Consider the following 13,268-nt stretch of genomic DNA (forward strand, 5'->3'; position numbering starts at 1 on the left):
CTCTGGGGCTGCACAAACAGGTGCAAAGGTCATCCAAAGGCATTCAATAAGATCCACAGAAATGTAAATACCTCGGTTTCTTTTATCCCCCAAAGCTCAAACATAACCTGCCAAAACTGGCACACAGTTAAAATCATGGGCCCATGTTTTAACTCACCAAAAAATGCATTCAGAATTACTGCTCATGATGGCTGAGAACTGATGAAATTTATTATATCGGAAAGCATCACTATTTAATCTCTTTTCTTGGCCCAAAGTTACACAGTGGTTTGAACAAAAGAACATCAAGGTAGCATTAGCTTTCATCTATTTTCTCCCAATTGCATGACACAATTGTGTCTTCCTTTTGGAATAGTTGGGATTTTAAAAACCAAATGGCCTGATGCTACCAAACAAGTTATTTTTAATCCTGAAACAGCCAGAATGTTGCTGCAAAGATATTTCACAGGTATGAGATTTCTAAATGTGTTCAAAATTGAAGGATTGAAATGAGACGGATATTTGACACGACAGCAGTATTCTCAAGTGAGCGCAGATGGTGAGTTGACAGATTGCAGGGGAATGGGCACAATGTCGGTTTTCAATGCCACAGATGGTGCTGTCCACTATTCAGACCAGCCACTCACCTTGCACATTGCGTATGTCAGCTTTATCATTTTTTGTTTGTTGTATTCGTTGTGCATCTATCTTCTTCTTCAGACGATGGATTTCGCTGCGCAGATCGGAGATGATATTGGTGTACTGAGCAATGTGGTAGGATACATTCATCAAATTGCGTTTTACCTGGTGCATGAAATAAGGATCAGATTAGACACAGGATACGTCGAGACCACCCTCACTCAATAATGGGGAATGACAAACCAGACTAGAATTCCAACTATTGCTGGTACAGCAGATTCTTTCATTCCCAATGCTGTGCTCAAATTCAAATTGTTGCTCTTTGTGGTGAATTAACACACACACATTTTAACACTTTATTCTGAATTTATATTTCTTTACACAAGGTTGTCCTTTATGACGATAAAAATGTAATGAAAAGAACATAATGTGTTGCTGTGTTTGTGAAATGGCAGTTACTTTGAATTTAGCAAAATCACAAGATTTCAGCAAAGCCATGTCAAAAAGACACCCCCTTAACGTCCTGTGTCTGTTCCGAAAGATTATTAGTCCTTCCAGAGATAAATTAATTCCTTTTCTCTACAGCCAAGGCTACAACCCTGCAAATGGATTGATTTTCTTTGTTTTAAACACCCAGGGCTGGGTTTTCGTTGGGCTTGTGCCTGAGGGGCGGTAGTGGGTATGCAAATGATTTCCGGCCAGCCGGCCAGCTTCCAGTGCCTCGCTGGGACATTCGGTGCCTGTTTTGTGGAGGCGCTGAGCAACACCCCCAGTTGCAACACCATGATGACATTTGTTTTGAGCGGGACACGTAGTACTCCGTAGCGCGCCACAGCGAGACCGCTTGGGAAAACGGATGGTCCGAGCTGTTCCGGCGGCAGTGAGGGAAGGATTGACTACATGAGGCAAGTGTGATTTTTTTTTGTTTGTTTTATTTTGGCGATTTATTTTTACGTGGGGTGAGAAAAGTATTGGGAATGCTTTTTCTGGCAAATTTTTTTTCCACAGGGAAGCCTTTTTTAGGGCGCACTGAGGCCGACTCTCTAGCAACGGATTTTCAGTTGCTCAGCCGGCCTAGCGCCCTGAGAGAGGTGTGGAACGCCTCCCTTAGCGCTCCGCCCCACTCTCAGGGCCCAGCTGCTGAACCTTGTGGCTGCAGACGCAAACCATTTCCCGGACAAACTTGACTGTCCCACCGCCATTATCGCCTGAAAAAGCCTCCAACCGAAAATCCAGCCTCCAGTCTCTGACATTTTTAATTTGTTAGAGGCCACTCAACAGTCTGTACGCTCTCCTGATTGGCAGTGCCTGTGGCCTGAATCTGCACAACCATTCTTCAGTGTTGTTACTAAAACTGTCAACAGGGACAGACTTCAACTAGGGAAGAGTGTTACCTTTGCCTCAGATACAATGAAATGTTCGAAAGGTTGCTTTTTCATACAGACAGATTATAAACTGAACCGATCAATAGCTCCTAATCTTGAATTTATGACCTGCTTGCGACTTGCAAGCTTAATGTCTTGTACAACAAGGCTGCACTTGACAGTGTAAATATTTACCGGATGGTAAAAAGAATTGGAGAGAAACTGGATGTGACTTGCATCTTTTAGAAAATCAGCATCTAATTATTGGAAAGAAGGAAGGAAAGAAAGAAAGCAAAGAAGGAAAGAATGAAGCAAGGAAGAAATTACATTTATCTCACCCCATTCACAACTTCAGGAAATCCTAGACAATTCATTACTTTTGAAGGGTAGGTACCATTGTAATGTAGGGAAACACAGCAGCCCATTTCCCACCAAGATCCCACAAACAATAATGAGGTCAATGAGCAGATCATTTGTTTTAGTGATGTTTGTTGCAGGATAAATGCTGGTCAAGACACTGGGAGAACTTCCCTGCTCTTCTTCAAGTTTGTCGACCTGGGAGGACAGATCGGGGCCTTGATACAATGGCTTATCAAAATGATGTCATCTCTGACAGTGCAGCACTCCCTCAACTGTCCACTGAAGTGTCTCTCCCCAGTGTGAACTCGCTGGTGTGTCAGCAGTTGGGATGACCGAATGAATCCCTTCCCACACTCAGAGCAGGTGAACCGTCTCTCCCCAGTGTGACGTCGCTGCTCTACCCGTTCTACCTGTTCTAACTGTTTACCTGCTCTACGTGTGGGAAGGGATTAATTTACTCATCCAGCCCGCTGACACACCAGCGAGTTCACACTGGGGAGAGACCGTTCACCTGCTCCGTGTGTGGGAAGGGATTCACAGAGTCATCCAACCTGCTGACTCACCAGTGAGTTCACACTGGGGAGACCGTTCACCTGCTCGAGGTGTGGGAATGGATTCAGTCGTTCATCTGATCTGCTGAAACACCAGCGAGTTCACACTGGGGAGAGACCATTCACCTGCTCAGTGTGTGGGAAGGGATTCACTCAGTCATCCGCCCTGCTGACACACCAGTGAGTTCACAAGTAACTGCAGGGGTTGGATTCTGCTGTTATTGCTGCTGTTATTCACATCCTACTGAATCGTGTTCATTCTGTTAGTTGTTTCTGCTGATGTTAATAACCCTTCAACTAGGTTGGAGTTTAGTATTTTGATATTTCAAGTAACAGTGTGTCGATATTTGATGTCTCCAAGATAAGAGGAGACTAACTGATGCCCTGTTACTGGCTGCTCCATTTTTGATCGGGGTGGAGGAGCGGTAAGAGATTGGGGCCCAGAAGAGGCGAGGGCCCAGGGACAGCACGGGCCAGCCCACACTGCAATCTATGGATAATAGGATAGTGTGTGCGCACTCGGTCCGTGCAGCAGAGCTTGGTCTCCAGCCATCTTGGTTAACCCTTGCCACTGGATCAAGACCTAGCTCTGTCAAGCCCATGTGGTGGCTGGTGTGCAACGGCCACCCCACGTTAAAAGAATCCATGCACAGGCATCTTCCACCCTTCAATCTGTAGTTCGGGACCTAGAATGTCAGGTTCCTCATTGAAACACCTGTGAACTCATGCCTTTTTGATGTGGAAGCAAGTCATCCTCGATATGAGGAACTGCCAAATACTATACTATACTGAAGTGCAAAGCCTAGATTATGTGCTCAAGTCTCTGGAGTGGGGCTTGAACCCATGACCATACAATTCAGACGCCAAAATACTGGGCTCAATTTTCCCCAGTGATTTGCACCATTTGTTTGGCGCGTGCCACTAGTTTTGGCCTAAATTTAAAAATCTAAGTTTCCCCAATGATTGTGCGCCACCGTAACTCAGTTAGTTGCGATTTTTTTAGGTTAGATTTTTTTTTGCGTCATAGGGGACTTAACTGATGTCTGCACCAGTTTTTCCACAATTATGCAAGTTTGGACAACTTACAATTCTCCTAGGACAGCGTATGTGACCATTCCCAAAAAACCTTCTGGGCACTTAAGAAAAATCTGCACACATCAAAAAATCAGCGCAGAAAGATACCATTGTTTTTAGGTGAAGTTTTGGAGGGAGTCAAGAACACATTAAATATGCTTCATCAAGCTTAAACTTTTTGAACTGAAAACGCAGAAAATGGAAGTTTCATGCAATTCTTTAAGTTTTAATTTTTTTTAAAGTGCCACGCCACCACCGAATGTCTCCAAACTGGACTCGAGGGTCGGAGCATCGGCCAGCATAATCAGTCCCTCGCCCGGACCCAGGGGCTCAGGACTCGGCTTGAAAAGCAGCTCGGGGTGGGGGTGAGGTGGGGGGGGTGGAAGCCGAACTGAAGGCATGAGAAGCCTGACACTATTCAGCAAGCAGCATCAAATGAAGCCCGGAGGTGGGCGGTATTTCCAGATCTAAGCAAGCCCATTGCACATGCTTAGACCTGGGTGTGGTCCATACTAGGGCGTCGACCTTGCGGAGAGAGACAATAAAGAAGCTTGTCCTGCCTGCCGTTTTGAGCTTCTTGCAAAGGCACAATTTAATCATGGGGGCAATAAAGACAATGCCATACCTCATGCAAGCCTTTTGCATGATGGTGCTGCGGAGGAAACAATTGATTCAAGATCATCGCATGAGGAACCTTAGAGCGCATAGGATGATGGGCAGGAGGCCTTACCCATGTCAGGTACATCAAGACAGGCATTCATACCTGCACCTGAGTGATGCAGACTGCGTCAGAAGGCTGCATTTCCACAAAGAAGTTGTAACTGAGATCTGTGAGTTAGTAAAAGCAGACCTGCAACCTAGAAGCGTCAGGAGGACTGCTTTGTCAGTTGAAGTAAAGGTTACAGCTGCACTTTCATTCTATGCATCTGGATCATTCCAGGCCACAACTGGGGACGTGTGCGCCATTTCTCAACATGCAACACATATCTGCATTCGGCAGGTGACTGCTGCACTATATGCCCGGAGGAATGACTACATAAAGTTCCCCATGACCGCTCAGGCAAGGCGTGAAAGGGCTGCGGGCTTTTCCAGGATTGCTGACTTCCCAAAAGTACAGGGTTGCATTAATTATACCCACATTGCCTTGCGAGCACCTTTGGAGGATTCCGAAATGTACAGGAGCAGAAAAGGCTTCCACTCCGTTAATGTGCAACTTGTGTGAGATGATATGCATCACATCTTGTCAGTTGATGCAAGAAACCCTGGGAGCACCGATGATGCATTCATCCTACGAGAGAGCGTTATATCTGCCATGTTTCCGCAGTAGCCAGAAGGGCAGAGCCTTGCTGCTGGGCGACAAAGGGTACGGCCTCGCCACCTGACTCATGACACCCCTACGTGTAACCCGGACGGAAGCTGACCGGGAATACAACATGTCGCACATTGCGACGCGCAGCATCATGAGAGGACCATTGGCATCTTGAAACAGCGTTTCCGATGCCTGGACCATTCCGGAGGCTACTTGCAATATTCCCCTGAGATTGTCGGTCAGTTCACTGTTGTGTGCTGCATGTTGCATAACTTACCCATCATGAGGCAGCAGCAGCTGGTAGTAGAAGACCCACCTGAGGTGAGAGTGGCTGATGATGATGAGGATGCAGATGACGAGGATGAGGAGGAGGAGGATGAGGATGCCATGCATCTACCTGAACCCAGAACATGACGGTGGAGGAGGACGGGCCGTTGTGCCCCTTTAACGATTACTCGAGCCTTGCACCAGCAGCTCATCCATGAACACTTTGCTGCCTGAAGGCTCAGCGGCAACTATTCCAAGTGGACCATGTTTACTGTTTGGACCTTTTCCCTAATGTTATGTTAATGGAACAAAAAATGGAACCGATTCTTCTTTACTTCAAAAAGTTGTGTTAATAATGGAACAAATAATGGAAATGATTCAGTTATAATTTAAAATATATTTTATTCAAAAGTTTAACAAACATTGGTTTGTACTTAACTTAACTTTAATTAAAATATTCTTGTATCAAACTTTAAAGTTTTCAGTTACGATCACTTAAAAACTTTAAGATCACTTACAAACGTTTAAACTTGTAAAACTTATATAACTTAAACGTTTTTTGTAAGTTGAGAACAGTTACAACAGTAACAACAATAATAATAATAGAAACAACAACAGCAAAGAAAGGCTGCATCCACCTCTCCTCCATCTTATTCTAAGACCACTCGCTGCACTTGGTCTAGGTGACTCCACCCCTGCCCACAGGCGGTGGCGCAGCGTATCTCGGGTTGGTACCAAGCTTATTCTTTTGAACATCTCGGGTAATGCGCACTTGTTGATCGGGTGGGGGGGGCGGCGGTGAGACAGCCTGTAATATGGAAGGCCCGGCTTGGGCCTCTTCAGAGGCTGGTCTGGGGACTGGAGTGGGAGTGGCAGTTGATTCTGTCAATGGGCGCGGGGTCTGGGCGTGTTCCCTTATTGCAGCAGCTCACTCCGACATTCCCTCCCTCTTGTGTCCTGACAGTGTGTCAACTACCTGCAACATTCCCTCCCTCATGTGCACCGACATTGTATCAGCTGCCTGCAACATTCCCTCCCTCATGTTCCCGGACAGTGTTCCCATTTCTCGTGAGAGTGTTGTTAATTCTCCCGACAGTCCCGATACCTCATCACCCACCCCACTGATGGTGTCCAGGAGTGATCGGGTAAGATCAATGCTCTCCACACTCATTGCCATCATCTGAACCACATCTGTTAGATCCTGTATTTCAGGAGAGTGCTGTTGAGCTCTCGGACGGTGGGGCCCTGGGTGTGCCTCGCTGCATCCCACTGGGACCTGCACCCTCGGCGGTAGGCCCCTGGGTGTGCCTCGCTGCATCTCACTGGGACCCGCAGCCTTGGACGGTGGGGCCCTGGGTGTGCCTCGCTGTGCCCCACTGGAATCCCCAGCCTCGGACTGTGGGAAATCATGGAATGTCCCAGCAACACTCGTACCATTCAGTAAAGGGGCTGGTACCTCAATGGGTGGCACCTGCAACTCCTCCAAAGTGAGTATAACAGCTGGGCTTCATCCATCCCCTCCCCCTCACCCCATGGTCTTGGTCTGTAAGGTGGGATTGGAAGATGTTCTCTTCAGGCTTGTCCGCATCGGAATCTTCTTCTGCATCGTCAGGGTTGGCCTCAAGTTCTGCAAAATATAACAGAACAGACAAATGGTTAGCAGCAGAGGAGGGGGCAGGGTGACATGAGTAGGCTCACACAGCACAGGCTGCAGGCTGATTTGAAGGACCATAATGAATGATAGCACACTGCATCAATCAAAGCATAGCTGATGGAGACATCCCCATGAACTGAAGCATGTCTAGCCTGCGCAGTATTTAACATTTAGCAAAGCCAGACTGTGGAATTTGCAGGACTTACCCCCTCCCTCGAGTGTGGGCCCAGCTTGTGCAGTGGTGGTTGCTTTTCTCCAGGCAGGACCCATCAAAGGAGCGACCCTCTCTTCCAAGTGTGTCAGTGGGTGCAGATTTGCCGGCCCTCCTCCTGTTCGAGTTCTTTCCCTTTTATTATGTGCCACTTTCCTCTGCAAAGACGAAAATGCAACTTTTTGGAGAGGGTGTCTTTCTGCTGGGTGGGACATATACAGCTGGTCACATTTACAATTGCAATTCAATTGAATAAATGAAAATATTACTCACACCAACTGCTTGACCAAGGTCCTGCCACTTCTTTTTGCACTGGCCTCCAGACCTCGGGGTGGTCACCTTTTCACGGTAATCTTCTGCAAGTTGGTTCCAGCGTTTCTTCATTTCTTTTGGTGAAACGTATATGTGACCTCTGCTGGTGTCCAGCTCGTGCCATCTGGCCTCAATTACAGGAACCAGGGCCTCCACTTCATCATTTAAGAAATTCTTGTTCCTTGAGCCACGTTGCAGCTCCGATTTTTCAAATGAGAATTAAAGTTCTCGCACACAACTGGCTCTTTAAACATGGCCGAATGCAGACCGGGAGCTGTACTGGGCATGTGCGCTCATAGCAGTCACATCAAAATCATCCTTTTTGTTTTGTGCATGCGCAGAAGGTGGGGGCACTGTTTTTTCGCCGCAGACATTAGGCTCCAACCCCCGAAGCTACAGGACAGGCTGCGCAGCACCTATTTCAAAAAAATAGAGCGGGGAAACTTGGTACGTATTTTTTTTGGAGCAGTTGGGACTAGAAAAAACTAGCGTAACTCGGGCAATTCGCCATAAAATGGCATTGGGGAAAATTGAGCCCACTGCACTGCCAACTGAGCTGAGGCTGACATCGAGTATTGCCCTCTCTGGCTCATTTCACAAACTATTTGTGCTATGTCTGTCGCAAATATCTGTCCCTTTTTGGACATGACGATGCCATCACAGTCACCGTCACAGTCATTATAGATTCGGGTACATTTGCGGTTGTTGAATTAATGAATATTAATTGAATTAATGAATATTAATTGACAGTACAATTCATCACAACAGTTGTGATTGAGTTAAGGGATAAGTCTTCGGATGTAAGCATGTTATTCATTTTATAAGTGTGTAATCGGGAACAACAAAGCACAATATTTGTTCCTCCCTCGTCTCTCAACTTTTTTTTTATATATGTAATGTAGCTTTAAGACATGTAAATAATTGAAATCCATATATTGATGGAAGTTTCCTGGCTCTTACCCTGGTTTTGATGTTTTTGGCACGGTCTGCATAAGTGAGAGTATTCCGCGATTCCTCAAAGGAGAGGCTGGCTGGACTGATGTGAGCGATCATCACGGTCCTGCTGTTTCCACCCAAAGAATCCTGTCACGGAAAAGAAGGAAACATGCTGAGAAACTGAAATCCAGTGTTTGCCTGTTAATGGTAGCTGACTGAAGGGAAGAAGTGTTAAAAGCCTGATTAATTCCTATTATAATGTGCACATTAAAAATAAAATTGCAGTTTTATACAAAACTTATGTTATTTGATTAAGGAATGTTTGTATTATAAACAAAATCAATAGTTTAATTTTCATACAGTAATCCTACAACAGTGTCAGGCCTATCCAGGTAAAGTTGAATGTAATCCCCGAGCACAAATGGAAAATGTTCCATTGACCAACGTGATAATCCTGACCTTCACACTCACAGACACAGACATGCACACACGCACACACGCACACACAGAGACACATGCACACACAGATACACGCACACACAGACACACCCTCATACCTTCAGCAATCGCGTCAGCTTGCTGTCTCGGTAATTGACGTATTTATTTCCTCCCTTCTCACTCAGAGCATTGATACAGTTTCCAAGTGCCAGCAATGATCGGTTGATGTGCGCTCCTTCCTTCATTCGTTTTCCACGGTTCTGTGTCTGGGAAATTGGAGAGAAATTAAAAAGTAAAGTGAATTTACTTTCAAGGAATTTGGCCAGGAGTTGCTCCGTTTTTTTTGGAGCAACTTGATTTTTCTGGAGTATCTTAAAAATCCCCATTTTGCACATTCAATTTGCGCCAGTGTAAGTGAGTTAGGATTTTTTTAGTTTTGTTTTTTTTCAAAAGGAGGCGTTACCTGTCATGTATCTCACACTACTGTACATAACTGTACCTTACCATGCTAGACATGACTGTAACCAGAGATGACCTGTAACCACAAGCTTATCTTACCACCAGGGGTGCACTTGCAGGAGACAATGGATACCTGTCCCAAACAGGTATATAAGGACAGGTCTCAGGCAAGTGCAGCATTCCAGAGCTGTGTAATAAAGGTGCAGGTCCTGAGTGACCTTGACTTCACTATGTGCCTCGTGTGAATCTGTACTGAGGGGACAGGACTTTACAGTGGCGACAAGTTACGGAATTACAGAATCCACAGAATGGCGAACAATGGCTCGGATGAAAAATACAATGCTGAAGACAATTGGGAGGACTTTATAGAAAGGCTCCAGCAAAGCTTTGTAACCAAAGACTGGTTAGGCGACAACAAGGCAGACAAGAGCAGAGCCCATCTCTTGACCAGCTGTGGCTCGAAAACATACGCTTTAATGAAGGACCTGCTGGCACACGAGAAACCAGCAAGCAAGTTGTTTGAAGAGTTGAGCACACTGGTAAGAGACCACCTGAAGCCAGTGAGCAGCCTACACATGGCCAGACACAGGTTCTACAACTACAGACGCTGTGTGAGCCAGAGCATACCCAACTTCGTGGTGGAACTTTGGAGGTTGGCTAGCTTATGTGAGTTCTCCGATGAACTAAGGAGAGAAGTACCGAAATACTTTTTTATTGAAGGAATATGCCACGCAGGCATATTCCGAAAGCTCATATAAACCAAGAACTTGACCCTAGAGGCAGCAGCACTGGTCGCACAGACATTCTTGGCAGGAGAAGAAACGAGGTTGATCTACACTGCGGGTACGACAACTAACGAAACATTGGAACAAGGGGTTCACAGTGTGAATCAAGCTGCTACCCCCACACACAGACAAAGGCAGGAGAGCAGGCCCTCAACAGTAGGCAGTGGTGCCAGAAGCCATCAAGGGCCACATGAACGGCCATTCACACCTCATCAACCCACAATGCGAGCAATCAACTACAAACTGAGAGAAGCTCAAGAGAGATCAGCCAGACGCAACTCATTCTTTGGAAACAATGGAAGCGGTCTGTGCTGGAGATGTGGGGGAAGGCACTCATCAAGGGGGTGTCGATTTCAGCATGCTGTTTGCAGAAACTGCGACTATACAGGGCATCTGACCCGCATGTGCAGAAAAACGGCAGCTCGGCTGGTATACGAATCGGAAGGGTCGGAAAGCGGACCAGAACTCGGTGGGGACAGTACCCGGGACACCGATGTACAGCGGGTCAACACGATCAATGGCTACTGCTCCTACAACAAGATGCCTCCAATAATGATGAGGGTCCCACTCAACGGGATACCCGTCAACATGGAGCTGGATACAGGAGTGAGTCAATCTCTCATGAGCATCCAACAATTGGAACAGCTGTGGCCACACAAAAGAAACAGACCAAAACTCTCAAGGGTCGACACCAAACTAAGGACCTGTACCAAAGAAATCGTCCCAGTCCTCGGCAGCGCCATGCTCTCCGTCACACACAAAGGGACAGTGAACCGACTTCCCCTGTGGATTGTCCCTGGAGATCTCCCAGCACTGCTGGGGAGAAGCTGGCTGGCAAAACTAAACTGGAAATGGGATGATGTTCATGCCATGTCGTCAGAGGAACGGACCTCCTGCTCAACAGTTCTAAGTCGATTTGAACATCTCTTTCAACCAGGTGTGGGCACCTTCAAAGGGGTAAAGTCAAAATCTACATCACACAGGATGCTAGACTGGTCCATCACAAGGCTAGAGCAGTGCCCTATGTGATGAGGGAAAAGATTGAACATGAACTGGACAGGCTTCTGCGGGAAGGCATTATCTCACCCATGGAATTTAGCGACTGGGCAAGTCCCATCGTCCCAGTCATGAAGCCTGATGGATCCGTACGAATCTGTGGGGACTACAAATCTACCATAAACAGAGTCTCCCTACAGGACCAATACCCGCTGCCCAGAGCGGAGGACTTATTTGCCACATTGGCTGGAGGAAAACTTTTCTCAAAACTAGATCTCACATCTGCGTATATGACGCAAGAATTGACCGAAGAATCCAAGCAGCTCACCACCATCAACACACATCGAGGCCTTTTCATGTCCAATCGATGCCCATTCGGCATCAGGTCGGCAGCTGCCATATTCCAGCGCAACATGGAAAGTCTGCTCAAATCCATCCGGGGGACGGTTGTATTTCAAGACAACATACTTATCACGGGCAGGAACACCGACTCCCATCTCCGCAGCTTGGAGGAAGTACTGAAGCGGTTGGATCGGGTAGGCCTAAGAATTAAGAAATCCAAGTGCTTGTTTCTTGTGCCCGAGGTTGAATTTTTGGGCAGAAGGATTGCCGCTGAACGAATCCGCCCAACAGAGTCCAAAACAGAAGCAATTTGCCTGGCACCCAGGCCCCGGAATGTCTCAGAACTGCGCGCCTTTCTCAGGCTACTCAATTACTTTGGGAACTTCATACAGAACTTAAAGCATGCTGCTGGAGCCTCTCCACGTGCTACTCAGAAAGAGGTGTGATTGGTTTTGAGGGGACGCCCAGGAACGTGCCTTCAATAAGGCACGCAACCTTCTGTGTTCCAACAGTGTTTTGGCTTTCTTTGATTCAGGTAAAAAGCTAGTTCTTACATGTGATGTCAGTGTACGGGGTCGGGTGCGTTTTACAACATGTCAATAGTGCGGGTAAATTACAACCCATAGTTTATGCCTCCAGGTCATTTTCGTGGGCGGAGCGCGGGTACAGAATGGTGGAGAAGGAGGCGCTCGCGTGCGTGTATGGTGTCAAAAACCTTTTTGGGGCCAAGTTCGCGTTAGAAACTGACCACAAGCCCCTCACGTCCCTACTATCTGAAAGCAAGGCAATATACGGCAACGCCTCGGCGCACATTCAACGGTGGGCACTCATGCTGGCGTCCTACGACTACACAATAAGGCACAGACCAGGCACAGACAACTGTGCCGACGCGCTTAGCAGGCTACCCCTGGCGACCACGGAAGGGTCTGACGAACAGGACTGTGAGATACTCATGGCAATCAATGCCTTTGAGCCCATGACAGCTCGCCAAATCAGAGCCTGGATGACCAGCGACCCCACGTTATCCCTAGTAAAAAGATGTGTCCTAACCGGTGACTGGGCAGAGGCTCGCGATGCCTGCCCCGAGGAAATCAAACCTTTCCATAGGCGCATGCATGAGCTGTCACTTCAAGCAGACTGCCTGATGTGGGTCAGCCGAGTAGTTATGCCTCTGCGAGGCAGAGAGGTATTTGTCCGGGAGCTCCACCGCGAGCACCCGGGGATTGTTCTCATGAAGGCCATAGCCAGATCCCACACCTGGTGGCCTGGCATTGACACAGACTTGGAGCTCTGCGTCCGACGGTGCACCATTTGTGCCCAACTCAGTAATGCCCCAGGGAGGCTCCACTGAGCCCCTGGCCCTGGCCCACCAAATCGTGGTTGTGGGTGCACGTAGACTATGCGGGCCCATTCATGGGCAAAATGTTCCTCGTAGTTGTAGATGCATTTTCTTAAGTGGATCGAATGCACCATTTTAAACTCGAGCACCACCTCCACCACTGTGGAGAGCCTTGGAACCATGTTCGCAACGCACGGAATTCCTGACATATTGTTCAGTGACAATGGTCCGTGCTTCACCAGCGCAGAATTCC

The 13,268-nt window shown here is 47.3% G+C and overlaps 1 protein-coding gene across 1 annotated transcript in view; it reads right to left on the reverse strand.

The window, feature by feature from the left end:
- Positions 1 to 13,268, reverse strand: part of kif19 (kinesin family member 19) — a 243,767-nt gene that overhangs the window by 35,485 nt on the left and 195,014 nt on the right. Inside the window, exons 8-10 of the mRNA XM_070857681.1 lie at positions 9,214 to 9,360; positions 8,681 to 8,803; positions 627 to 783 (exon numbers count right to left, since the gene is read on the reverse strand). Coding sequence (XP_070713782.1) covers positions 627 to 783; positions 8,681 to 8,803; positions 9,214 to 9,360 — 427 coding nt within the window. The remainder of the gene's footprint in view (positions 1 to 626; positions 784 to 8,680; positions 8,804 to 9,213; positions 9,361 to 13,268) is intronic.

The sequence above is a fragment of the Pristiophorus japonicus genome, chromosome 16 (assembly GCF_044704955.1).
Source record: "Pristiophorus japonicus isolate sPriJap1 chromosome 16, sPriJap1.hap1, whole genome shotgun sequence".
NCBI lineage: Eukaryota > Metazoa > Chordata > Chondrichthyes > Pristiophoridae > Pristiophorus > Pristiophorus japonicus.